At 47.4% G+C, this 12530-nt stretch overlaps 1 protein-coding gene across 4 annotated transcripts in view; it reads right to left on the minus strand.

Annotated features, from left to right (window-relative positions):
* The window catches only part of LOC121705644 (centriolar coiled-coil protein of 110 kDa-like), a 20066-nt gene extending 7924 nt beyond the window's left edge, over positions 1-12142 (minus strand). The window contains exons 1-10 of one of the 4 annotated variants that reach the window (XM_042086751.1): positions 11941-12142; positions 11003-11168; positions 9812-9940; positions 6752-7949; positions 5589-5698; positions 4409-4571; positions 1791-1897; positions 1521-1637; positions 1324-1425; positions 619-804 (exon numbers count right to left, since the gene is read on the minus strand). In XM_042086751.1, the coding sequence (XP_041942685.1) occupies positions 619-804; positions 1324-1425; positions 1521-1637; positions 1791-1897; positions 4409-4571; positions 5589-5698; positions 6752-7949; positions 9812-9940; positions 11003-11155 (2265 nt within the window). In that variant the 5' untranslated portion in view covers positions 11156-11168; positions 11941-12142. Of the gene's footprint in view, positions 1-618; positions 805-909; positions 1165-1323; positions 1426-1520; positions 1638-1790; positions 1898-4408; positions 4572-5588; positions 5699-6751; positions 7950-9811; positions 9941-11002; positions 11169-11427; positions 11862-11940 lie in introns of those variants that run through there. The other 3 variants (XM_042086750.1, XM_042086752.1, XM_042086753.1) reach the window with 3 other exon arrangements.
* Positions 12143-12530: the final 388 nt, after the last annotated feature.

Here is a 12530-nt window from a genome sequence, read left to right on the forward strand (position 1 = left end):
CCGAGTGTGTGCGCGCGTGTGTGTGTGTGTGTGTATATCTCTGTGTGTGTGTGTATGTATGTATCTCTGTGAGTGTGTGTGTTTGTATGTATGTGTGTATATCTCTATGAGTGTGTGCATGCGCGTGTGTGAGTGTGTGTGTGTGTGTGTGTGTGTTTGTATGTATGTGTGTATATCTCTATGAGTGTGTGCATGCGCGTGTGTGAGTGTGTGTGTGTGTGTGTGTGTGTGTGTGCGCGCGCGTGTGTGCGCGTGTGTGAGTGTGAGTGTGTGAGTGTGTGTGTGTGTGAGTGTGTAAGTGTGTGTGCGCGTGTGCGTGTGTGTGTGCGCGTGTGTGTGTGTGCGCGTGTGTGTGTGTGTTCGTGTGTGTGTGTGTTCGTGTGTGTGTGTGTGTGTTCGTGTGTGTGTGTGTGTGTGTGTGTGTGTGAGTGTGAGTGTGTGTGTGTGAGTGTGTAAGTGTGTGTGTGCGCGCGTGTGTGTGCGCATGCGTGTGTGTGTGTGCGTGTGTGCGCGTGTGTGTGTGTGTTCGTGTGTGTGTATGTTCGCGTGTGTGTGTGTGTGTGTGTGTGTGTGTGTGTGTGTGTGTGTGTGTGTGTGTGTGTGTGTGTGTGTGTGTACCATCTCCCTCAGCTTCCTCTCGGTGCGCAGCTCCCGGTCCTGCTGCAGCAGTGCCAGGCGCTCCTCTGGGCTCAGCTCAAAGAAGATGTCGTGGATGTCAAACCGAGCAGCACGCAGCTGCAAAACACACACACACACACACACACACACACACACACAACGTGTTATGACCAGAGCAGCACGCAGCTGCAGAACACACACACACACACACACACACACACACACACACACACACAACGTGTTCTGACCAGAGCAGCACGCAGCTGCAAAACACACACACACACACACACACACACACACAAAAAACGTGTTATGAACAGAGCAGCACGCAGCTGCAAAACACACACACACACACACACACAACGTGTTATGAACAGAGCAGCACGCAGCTGCAAAACACACACACACACACACAACGTGTCATGAACAGAGCAGCACGCAGCTGCAAAACACACACACACACACACAACGTGTTATGACCAGAGCAGCACGCAGCTGCAAAACACACAAACACACACAACGTGTTATGACCAGAGCAGCACGCAGCTGCAAAACACACAAACACACACAACGTGTTATGACCGGGAGCTGAGAATCCATAAGTCATAGGGCCAGAACTGTATAGTCCTCATATGATCATCTGTATGATCTCATCAACATGGGGGTGCCCACTGATGTGGTGTGTGTGGTGTGTGTGTGTGTTACCTGAGCTCGGACTCTGTCCTGTAGAGACAAGTCCTGTGGAGAGAGGGAGGCTCTTCTCTGAGGGGCCTCAGTTTGGAAGGAACGAATGAACTCCTGGGTATCCTTTAAACACACAAACGCCATGTCATTGTGTGTGACTGTGACTGTGTGTGTGTGTGTGTGTGTGTATGTATGTGCGTTAGGTGTGTATGTCTAACCTGCACAGTCTGCCGAAGATGTTTGACCTTGTCAGTTTTGAGCAGCCTGCGTATGAGAAAGCCACGGACGACTGCAGTGAGCCGGCACAGCGCCCTCTGCTGTTCAACACTCAGCACCTGCAGGCAATGTGGACAAAAACGCTCCTCTGAACACTGCTATCCGCTAACTAAAGTATCACATTTAATCAGTAGAAATGACACCAATCTCCATCATCTCCAATGAATGTAGTTAAATAAAGTGCACACACACACACACACACACACACTAACCTGGCTAAATCTGCTCCTAGATGTATTGCTCCCCCGAGCGGGTCCCCATGGGCAGGCGGAGGGTGTGGAGGGTGTAGCTACACTCGGACTGAGAGGAGAGGGGAACCCTGGGAGAGAAAGACCAGAGAGAAAGAAAGAGATACAGTTGGAGAGGGAGAGAGAGAGAGAGAGATACAGTTGGAGAGGGAGAGAGAGAGAGATACAGTTGGAGAGAGAGAGAGAGAGAGAGAGATACAGTTGGAGAGGGAGAGAGAGAGATACAGTTGAAGAGAGAGAGAAAGAAAGAGATATACAGTTGGAGAGAGAGAGAAAGAGAAAGAGAGAGAGATACAGTTGGAGAGAGAGAGAAAGAGAGAAAGAGAGAGAGAGAGATACAGTTGGAGAGAGAGAAAGAGAGAAAGAGAGAGAGAGAGATACAGTTGGAGAGAGAGAGAGAGAGAGAGATACAGTTGGAGAGGGAGAGAGAGAGAGAGATACAGTTGGAGAGGGAGAGAGAGAGAGAGATACAGTTGGAGAGGGAGAGAGAGAGAAAGAGAGAGAGATACAGTTGGAGAGAGAGAGAAAGAGAGAAAGAGAGAGAGAGAGATACAGTTGGAGAGAGAGAGAGAGAGATACAGTTGGAGAGAGAGAGAAAGAGAAAGAGAGAGAGATACAGTTGGAGAGAGAGAGAGAGAGAGAGAGATACAGTTGGAGAGGGAGAGAGAGAGAAAGAGAGAGAGATACAGTTGGAGAGAGAGAGAAAGAGAGAAAGAGAGAGAGAGAGATACAGTTGGAGAGGGAGAGAGAGAGATACAGTTGGAGAGAGAGAGAGAGAGAGAGATACAGTTGGAGAGGGAGAGAGAGAGAAAGAGAGAGAGATACAGTTGGAGAGAGAGAGAGAGAGAGAGATACAGTTGGAGAGGGAGAGAGAGAGAAAGAGAGAGAGATACAGTTGGAGAGAGAGAGAGAGATACAGTTGGAGAGGGAGAGAGAGAAAGAGAGAGAGATACAGTTGGAGAGAGAGAGAAAGAGAGAAAGAGAGAGAGAGAGATACAGTTGGAGAGGGAGAGAAAGAGAGAAAGAGAGAGAGAGATACAGTTGGAGAGAGAGAGAGATACAGTTGGAGGGAGAGAGAGAATGTTTCTTCAACTGCTGTTTATAAAGAGTGTTAACTATATCGTAACACCCCCAATTATCACCACTTTTGTTCAGAAATTCTAAAACAACGATGTTTTTTAACACTTCAAAATAACATTTACTAAATGAACCTTACATTTTTCAGTAGCCATAGTTGTGTAGATTTGAACAAAATCTGGTTTGGTTCTTAACGGGAGCATTTACTGCCTGAAATATCCGATTTTGTTTACCACGCTCTGAGTTATAGTGCTGGCCTGATGGGTCGCCTATTTACACCGTTTCAACGGCACATGGACGGTTAGACCGAGAATTCTCGTCGTGAAATTAAAATTCCACTGGAGCTCCAAGCGGTTGTGTACACGCAGCCTTACAACACTGTTTACAGCTCCTGGAGTCACGGTAAAATGTCATTTTTGGTACATAGTTAATTTAGATACACCTATGGTGTGGGTGGTTGCGTTTCTATAGGAGTCCGCTGTCTTGGTTTGTATAGAAATGGATATTAAGTGACACATACACGCAAGACGGTGGAAATACGGGACCGGTGGAAATAGGGGCAGTTACGATATGTGTGGTAAAATGATGATTACAGACAGACTGACTTGTGTGTGTGTGTGTGTGTGTCTGTGTGTGTGTATGTCTGTGTGTGCGTGTGCGTGTGCGTGTGTGCATGTCTGTGTGTGTGTGCGTGTGTGTGTAGGTCTGTGTGTGTGTGCATGTGTGTGTGTGTGCGCGCGTGTGTGTGTGTGTGTGTGTGTGTGTGTACTGAGGGCGTACTGTGGTGATTGTGCAGTACCCATGCTGTGTGTGCGTGCGTGCGTGTGTGTGTGTGTGCGTACTGAGGGTGTGCTGTGGTGATCGTGTAGTACCCATGCTGTGTGTGCGTGTGTGTGTGTGTATGGTGTGTGTGTGTACTGAGGGTATGCTGTGGTGATTGTGCAGTACCCATGCTGTAGGTGCTGTGGGGGGGTGTGTGTGTGTGTGTGTGTGTGTGTGTGTGTGTGTGCAGTACCCATGCTGTAGGTGCTGTGTGTGTGTGTGTGTGTGTGTGTGTGTGTGTGTGTGTGTGTGTGTGTGTGCGTACTGAGGGTGTGCTGTGGTGATTGTGCAGTACCCATGCTGTGTGTGCGTGCGTGCGTGTGTGTGTGTGTGCGTACTGAGGGTGTGCTGTGGTGATCGTGTAGTACCCATGCTGTGTGTGCGTGTGTGTGTGTGTATGGTGTGTGTGTGTACTGAGGGTATGCTGTGGTGATTGTGCAGTACCCATGCTGTAGGTGCTGTGGGGGGGTGTGTGTGTGTGTGTGTGTGTGTGTGTGTGTGTGTGTGTGTGTGTGCAGTACCCATGCTGTAGGTGCTGTGTGTGTGTGTGTGTGTGTGTGTGTGTGTGTGTGTGTGTGTGTGTGTGCGTACTGAGGGTGTGCTGTGGTGATTGTGCAGTACCCATGCTGTAGGTGCTGTGGGGGTGTGTGGTGTGTGTGTGTGTGCGTGTGTGTGTGCAGTACCCATGCTGTAGGTGCTGTGGGGGGGAGACCTCTCAGCTGTTCCCGGGCTGAGACTGGAGCAGGGTCTGGAGGCTGGGTACTGCTCCCCCCTCACACACCCCCACTCGCCCCCAGACTCACTGGCACACACTCCCGACACACACCGCTCCGTGCCCACCAGATCCTGTCCAACACACACACACACACACACACACACACACACACATTCAAATGCACACACACACACACACACACACACACACACACACACACACATTCAAATGCACACACACTCAAATGCACACACAGATACACACACACACACTCAAATGCACACACACACACACATTCAAATGCACACACACACACTCAAATGCACACACACACACTCAAATGCGCACACACACACACACACACACACACACACAACACAACACCACACATATACAAACGCAACATTACTCCATAGAAATAGCATGCACAGACATAATCACTGCACTGCACCACAGCTGCTTAAAATAATGACTTGAAATAATAATAATAATAATAATAATAATAATAATAATAATAATAATAATAATGATGATGATGAAATAAATGCTGGACAGCATAGGCGCAGTCCAAAGTGAAGCCAGTGGAGCCACCAGAAGGAACTCAAAAAACAAGTCATAGATGTAACCAAGTATGGCTACTTGATTCTGGATGGACCTGGCAGATTCTCTGTTTACGGTGTACGCTCGGGCTTCCAAAGCACTTACTGCAAAGACTTTGGCTTCAATGTTTCAATGTTTAAGACTGGGCTGACCAGTCTTGGCTTCATTTGTACTGAAAGTGACACCATGCTGTCCATGTGCTTAACAGTCATTCAAGCAGGCTTCTCAAAGACTATGTGAATGAATGGCTGTGTGTTCACAAGAACATTCGGCCTTCGAATAACAGCATGTACTGTATTTTTGTCCCCCCTGTGGTTGACTGGAAACCCTATGTGAGTAGAGTACCGGGCTTATCCATTGATTTTGCAAAATGTCTTCAGCTATGAGGTAAATACACGGGGGCAGTTATTATGGTATTAATATGGCTTTGTTTCTTTTAACTTGCATAAAACACTGTCCTGCGGCTTATACACAATGCGGCTAATACACAGGACATTACTGTAGCTCCTCTGGTTCTGTAGTAACTGGGTGTAGTTTGAGTGCCTGACCTGGCGGAGGCGCTGTTGCTCCCTCTCTTGCTCTGCGAGGAGCAGGGAGAGTTGAAAAGCATGCTCCTCCTCTAGGGCCTGCACTCTCCACTGAACAGCGTCCACTGCATCTGTCAAACACACACACACACACACACACACACACACACACACACACACACACACACACACACACACAAATGAACAACTAGCGATCAAACACTGAAAAATGTAGAAACAAATCCTGTATTTTAGCATGATTTCTGCCACTTAAATTATTAGGCTGATGTAGTTCAGCAGGTATTACAATCAGCTGCAAACACACACTCATAAATATACTCTGTAGCCTACTCTAAAATCATTACCTTGATCAAACAACTAATCGATTAAAGGAGAATTCCGGTGTGATACTGACCTAAAGTGTATTGAAACATGATGCCGAGTGTGAACGTATGTCTCATAGCCCATCTCGGCTTGTCCCCTGCACTCTAAAATCTGGCGCTAGTTAGCCGATGCTACCAACAGCTTTTTCAATAGTGGTGCTTCGGCATCAACGAGTAAGAATGAACAGGTATGATAAGGGATCAGATTCCAAAAATAATTCAGTGGAAATGCATGGATTCCAGTTGCTGCTACTGGAAGAAACTGGAATCCATGCATTTCCACTTAATTATTTTTGGAATCTGATCCCTTATCATACCTGTTCATTCTTACTCGTTGCTCGACTTATCGTGACTAAATTCAAGATGGCTGCAAACGCTAAACTTCGTGAAGATACTGTCTGTATAAATCGTCTTGTAAGTAAACTACCAGTGCTTTTTCAAAGTTCTCAATGTCTCGTTTTAAATGTCAGGGCCCTCGGAAGTCTACCAGTGCAGTGTGGAGATGCATTGAGCCTCGTAAATGGGTGTAAAACAGTGATTTATTTGCATGGCTAGCCCGATGCCGAAGCACCACTATTGAAAAAGCTGTTGGTAGCATCGGCTAACTAGCGCCAGATTTTGGAGTGCAGGGGACAAGCCAAGATGGGCTATGAGACATACGTTCACACTCGGTATCATGTTTCAATACACTTTAGGTCAATATCACACCGGAATTCTCCTTTAAGAGAAAACAATCAACAGAAAAGCATCTTTTCATAATCGCTAGTCTTTATCTAATCATGTGATAGTCCACCGCCTCACCTGTGCGGTTCTCCTCCACAGGTGTGCTCAGGAGGCTGGCACGCCTGCTCTCATGATCGCTCTCACTGTCCAGCCGCTGCCTGACCTGAGAGGTCACAGGGTCAGGGGTCAGAGGGTGGTTCCGCAGGAGGGCAGGCACGGGGCTGTCCTGCCCCTGGCCCGGGTACAGAGGTCCAGGCGGAGACCTGCGAGCGGAGGGCCTCTGGGCCACGCCGGCCATGAAGCGCGGGAGCCGCTCCTGACTGCGGTCGATGGGCGGGCAGATCTGGCTGTCCAGGGTGTGGCACCTCCGCCGGAAGCCCTCTGGACCTGGCGGGTTCGGTCCGCCAGAAGCACCAGCACCACCCACGATGCCCGCCGCCTCGCTGACCGGACTGGGGCCAGTGTTGCTGGCACGGCGGCTCCCGGCCACTGAGCTGGCGCTGGACGCGTGGTCCGGCGACCTCTGGTCCATGGTGAGCCACGAGGCGACACCGATGTCCTTCGGGCGAGCCGCGCCGATGTCGACGGTGGCGGGGAAGGCGAAGAGGAGGTCGCCGGTGGACACGGGCCTGGGTCTGCCGCGGTGCGGGCGCAGGGTCGGACTTGGACTCAGACTGGGCTCGGGTTGGCACGGCCGGGCCCACTGCCCGCTTGGCACTGACCCGGCAGAGCCACGTGGGCCCACGGTGGGCACGCTCTCGTCCCGGCACTGCCGTTGGACTGTGGCAGCGGAAGACTCGGGGCTTTGGCGTTGCGACGTTGTCTCGTCGACAGGACTTCCATTCTCGTTCTCTTTGTCGGACAGGCTCTCATTGGCCACAGCGGCCACCGGCCTGGTGGCATTGGCACCGCTGGCACTGTTGCAGTTGACCTTTGACCCTGTGCCACGACCCTGCTCGCGCTCCATGTACTCGCGTGACCTCCGCAGTAGGCTCTGCAGACTCATCTCACCTCCCATACTGTCCTCCTCCATCTCCTCCTCCTCATCATCATCATCGTCCGCCTCCTGTTCCTCCTCCTCGGTCCTCACCTCCACCTCCCTCAGCCGGAGAGCAAACGGCGCCACCTGGTGGGCGGTGGCCGTCACCACTACCCTTCCATCGGGCAGGCACTGCTGGTCTGAGCCCTGGGGGAAGCTTCTGAGCTGCAGCTCGGTTTGAGGACTGTGCTTCACGGGATAATTTGGAGCCTCGGACAGCTGGAGCACTTTGCGTTTCTGCAGGGAAAGAAAACATATCGTGCTGATGCCTAATGTGAACAACTTAAACGCCCCCCCCCCCACACACACACACACTCAATTAAGTACTCTTAAAAGATTGAATTCAGTTGGAACAGGAATAGGGACTGGCGCACAGTTTCTGTTGTAAAATCAATTTAATAAACAATGTTTGGGTCCTTCAATCTTCCTCAGCCTATTTGTAAAATAACCTGAGAATAATCTGAGGATGGTCGTAGGACAGAAACATTGTTTATTAAATTAATTTTCGCAAGACAAACAGTGTGCGGGAGTCTCTAAGTTCCTTGTCAGTCGACCTCAGGTCTTCTCCGACACACCTGTGCAGAAGGTGTGCAAAAGTCTTTTGTTTTCTCAAATTCAGTTGAACAGGAATAAAAGACTAGCCACGTGAGACCATCCTGATCTCGCGAGCTTCAGGTTTCCACTCGCAGATCAGTCTGGCAACTTTCCTTTCATTCACCAAATGAACGGGCAATCAGCGTTGGTTTTGAGGCGGGTTTAGGTGTGACGCAACAAACAACATGACGTCATCCACAGATGAGATGAGCATAGCTATCGCGCAAGTTTTATTCAAATTAGAAAGTATTCCTGGGGAAGCTGTGAAGCTATGAGTCTCAGCCATGCAGCTGGGAGGAATGAACGACACAGACATCCTCCACGGCCGATTCCAGTTCATAATGGAGGAATATACTTTCTTCAGAAGTGTAGGGCCTACCGTAAAAACTTGATGGGAATTGTCGTTGATTAGGTTCATGTCACATACAAATGGTAAGTTAAAAAATGTTAATGTTAGTTATGTTACCTAACTTAATTGTATGTTAAACGAAGGCATTAGACACTTCGTTCATCTAATTGGTTGATTTGGCCCGTCGATAACCAACATAGGTGGTGATAGACAGATGGTTTATCCAATCAGCTAACCAGTATTTCCGCCCCTTCCCAAAAGTTCTCCAACAGAAAGTTCCCAGATGGACATGCAGAGCAAATGCGAAGCATCCATCTGGCGGAGTCAGGTTAATAAAAGACAGTAATTCTACAGTAATTCAGCAGACCTTTCTCAAACCCTAGACCCATTCCTCAAAAGATAACAGTCCCGGAACACGTTAACACGTTCGTACAGACATCTTCTTCTTGCTGTTCATTCAAGAACAAGCTAAGCCGGTTTTTCAGTCAAGGTTGAACGTTGTATCAAAGCTATGGTATGGAGGGCCATTGTCAAAAGTCAAGACAGTTATTCATTAGCACACTGTGTGTGTGTTTGTGTGTGTGTGTGTGTGTGTGTGTGTGTGTGTGTGTGTGAGTAAGCAACACAAGATAAATGTGTCAGCTCTATGGTATGTTTTAACTGAAATAGTAAAAATCTATTAGTGTGTTTTACCATTTTTTTATTTACTAATCTATTAGCCGGTTTTTCAGTCAAGGTTGAACATTGTATCAAAGCTATGGTATGGAGGGCCACTGTCAAGACAGTTTAGCACAGTTATTCATTAGCATGTGTGTGTGTGTATGTGTGTGTGTGTGTGCAGTGTTTCCCAGAGAATTGAATTCCATTTGTAGTGGTTGGTTTGCAGAATTAACTTGAATACAACAGTTTTTAACAAATTAGCACAGCGTGATTATGATGCCTACCAGATTTAAGCACAATTTAGTACAACCTGGAAAATCATTGTGTGGTGGTCAATGTTTATATTGTGGTGGGACGCCACAAATAAGTCAATGTATGGGAAACACTGTGTGTGTGTGTGTGTGTGTGTGTGTGTGTGTGTGTGTGTGTGTGTGTGTGTGTGTGTGTGTGTGTGGCTTTGTACGTTGTTGTAGCTGTGTGTTAAGTGAGTCCTCACCTGAGCAATGTCCAGAATATTCTGCACCTGTGTGAGCAGGCTACTCCTGCACAGAACCTCTCTCTCGGCCTCCTTCTCAGCAGCTCTCTGCCGATACACACACATCTCTCTTCGCTGCTCCTCAGTCAGCTGGCAAGAGACCACACACATACACACACACACACACACACACACACACACACACACACACACACACACACAACACACTCATCAAGCAGCACTGTGTAATAGCAGTCAGGTTGCAAGTTCATAGACACAAGCCTAGTTCTCATTTATGCCAGCCATGAGCTCTCTTTCCAACTTCCAGTTTATTTGTCTAGCTCTTCCTTCAGTCCGGCCCTTGGGGATTAACGATGGGGAACAGCCACAGAGGCTCATGGTAAACAGAGCCCTTTTATCTAGACTTAAAGATAATTGTGAAAATGCAGCCAGTTTCCTCTGTACTGTGCACTGCAAAGTAATGCTGATCCGTGCAGTAAACTTAAATGCTGATATTGATATGTAGGCCTAGTCTCTGATAGACTGCATTAGGCTGTAGTCAGCAGGAAACAGACCCACATGACTCCGTCTACTCCAGCTGTCCATCCTGATCAATGGCATCTCTCACAGAGAGAGCAGTAATCAAATCCTAATCAGTTGCCATGTCCTCTGGTGAGCTAAATAGATTACATTAACTCAACATTGCCAACAAGGGCCATCTTTCATTATCATCACTTTCAAAAATACACTGGGTCAACACCACTAGACTTTGTAAGTGCTAGGGTTTTCTCAAGCACTGTGACTAAAACTAGCACTTTAGTGACCAGTTGATGCAACAATAAACAACTTGACAACATCCTTTCTCAGAGAGGAAGTTGACCCCGAATGCTTCATGTTTAGTCACATGGATCAGAAGCAGACTTTTATATTATTTGGCCATACATATCATCAAAATGGAGGCATCGGGATTGGAACTTACTGCACCATTGACAGACTATGACTGAACAGTTGTTCAGTTGGTTCATCGTCTCCACGCAACTATGTGCATATAGCAACGCCAAGAACAACTCTGTGATGACAATGTTTACAAACCCCCTGTGCATACTACTAGCTTATAATTAACACATTATGTTCGCATGTCTGGCAACAGTACGATACTAATGCAGAACAAAGTAATTTACCCCCAATTACCGCGTCCCCCCCTTCACATACCCGGGGTGACAGTATAGTTCTGCCGTGGATACAGATGACTGAGGATTTCAGCCATTGGCCAGGTGTCGGCGAGACGGAGCGCATCGTTTCTCCCTTCCCCTCCGACTGCAGCTTGGACAGGCTCCGCAAGCAGAACTCCTCGTAGTTCTCCATCGCTGACGCTGACCTTACACAGCAAATAAAAATAAAATCAGATACACTACACTCTGTTTCCAAAGCTTCTCGGACTTCCTGATGTGCTCTGAACCAACAGCAATCGCAAAATAAACACAGACTGGCTATCTGTCGATGGTATTGCTGAACAGGCAAGGGCAGTGCCCAAGACTTCAGCCAGAAATATTCATAGAAGGACATGCCAATCAGGACAGTGGAGTAATTTTGTTACCTATTAATTGCCTTTCGTAAGGTTACGTTATACTACAAACCTCGACATGACGTTTGGTGTCCCACTGCCCTAGTAGCCTATCATTGACCAACATTCGTCGCTGCTAACTGATTAGCTAAAGCAAGGCTGAACATCTGTAACGTTAGCAGCGTTTCTTTGTCGTCCTGCTGAATGTATTTAAACCAAAAACACGAATATTAGTCGAAAAATGTTCCGTATGGCTAAACCGTATAGCCACGCTGACATCACACAACGTCAAGTCAATCGTAAAACAACATTAAATGGGACTGGAGTCTTGTCAAAATACGTTAACTGATAACGTTACTGGCCCCGCACAACTAGCAAGTGCGGCTAAATGACATATAACTACATTTTCGAAAGCGAACAGAGAACAAATACACGCCGAACTCCAATAGTTAATTAACGTTTATTGTTACATCTAAAATATTTGCAAGCGTGATTTATTTTTCAGGTTCGCTCGAATGAGCAGTTGCAAGCTGGCGCGAAATCCTGATGTTTCCTGCGTCCACCAGCCTAGGACCTAGAAGCCTACCTTCATTAGGCATCCAAAATTCCATCAAAGTTCCATAATCACTGGATTCACATTGTTACTTGTCTTGAGAGGTTCGATGGCATTTTATTTTCATATTATCCGATGGGCCGTCATACAGACCCACCTAATTCGTGGCAATTTTAGCTAACGTTACACACACACACACAGTTGCCTTCCGTCGGTGGGTGACTGACTGACAACAGCGCCTCCCACAAAAAATACTGCCAACTACCCATCCTGTAGCGGTGGACGGTAAACCTAAACCCCTTAAATGTGTATTGCTATGAAAGACCAAATACATACAATACAATAAGAAGGCCATTTGAGAAAAAAATAGACAGGGGCATAGCCCACACATGCTGCTTTAACGCACAGATTGTGGATCTAACAGATGTCAATGACAAAATCATTGCATTATTTCAAATGTAACACACCAGAGACAAGAGTTTACTAATCTCATTTATTATACATTATATATATAAAAAAAATGCATGTTGAAATAGGTAGGTGTATGATAAGGTGTAACAGCAATAGCCAGTAGATGGCGCCCGTTCTTTATTCTCGGCTTGCTTTGGACCAACTTTTATCCA

The sequence above is a fragment of the Alosa sapidissima genome, chromosome 3 (assembly GCF_018492685.1).
Source record: "Alosa sapidissima isolate fAloSap1 chromosome 3, fAloSap1.pri, whole genome shotgun sequence".
NCBI classification, from domain to species: Eukaryota; Metazoa; Chordata; class Actinopteri; order Clupeiformes; family Clupeidae; genus Alosa; species Alosa sapidissima.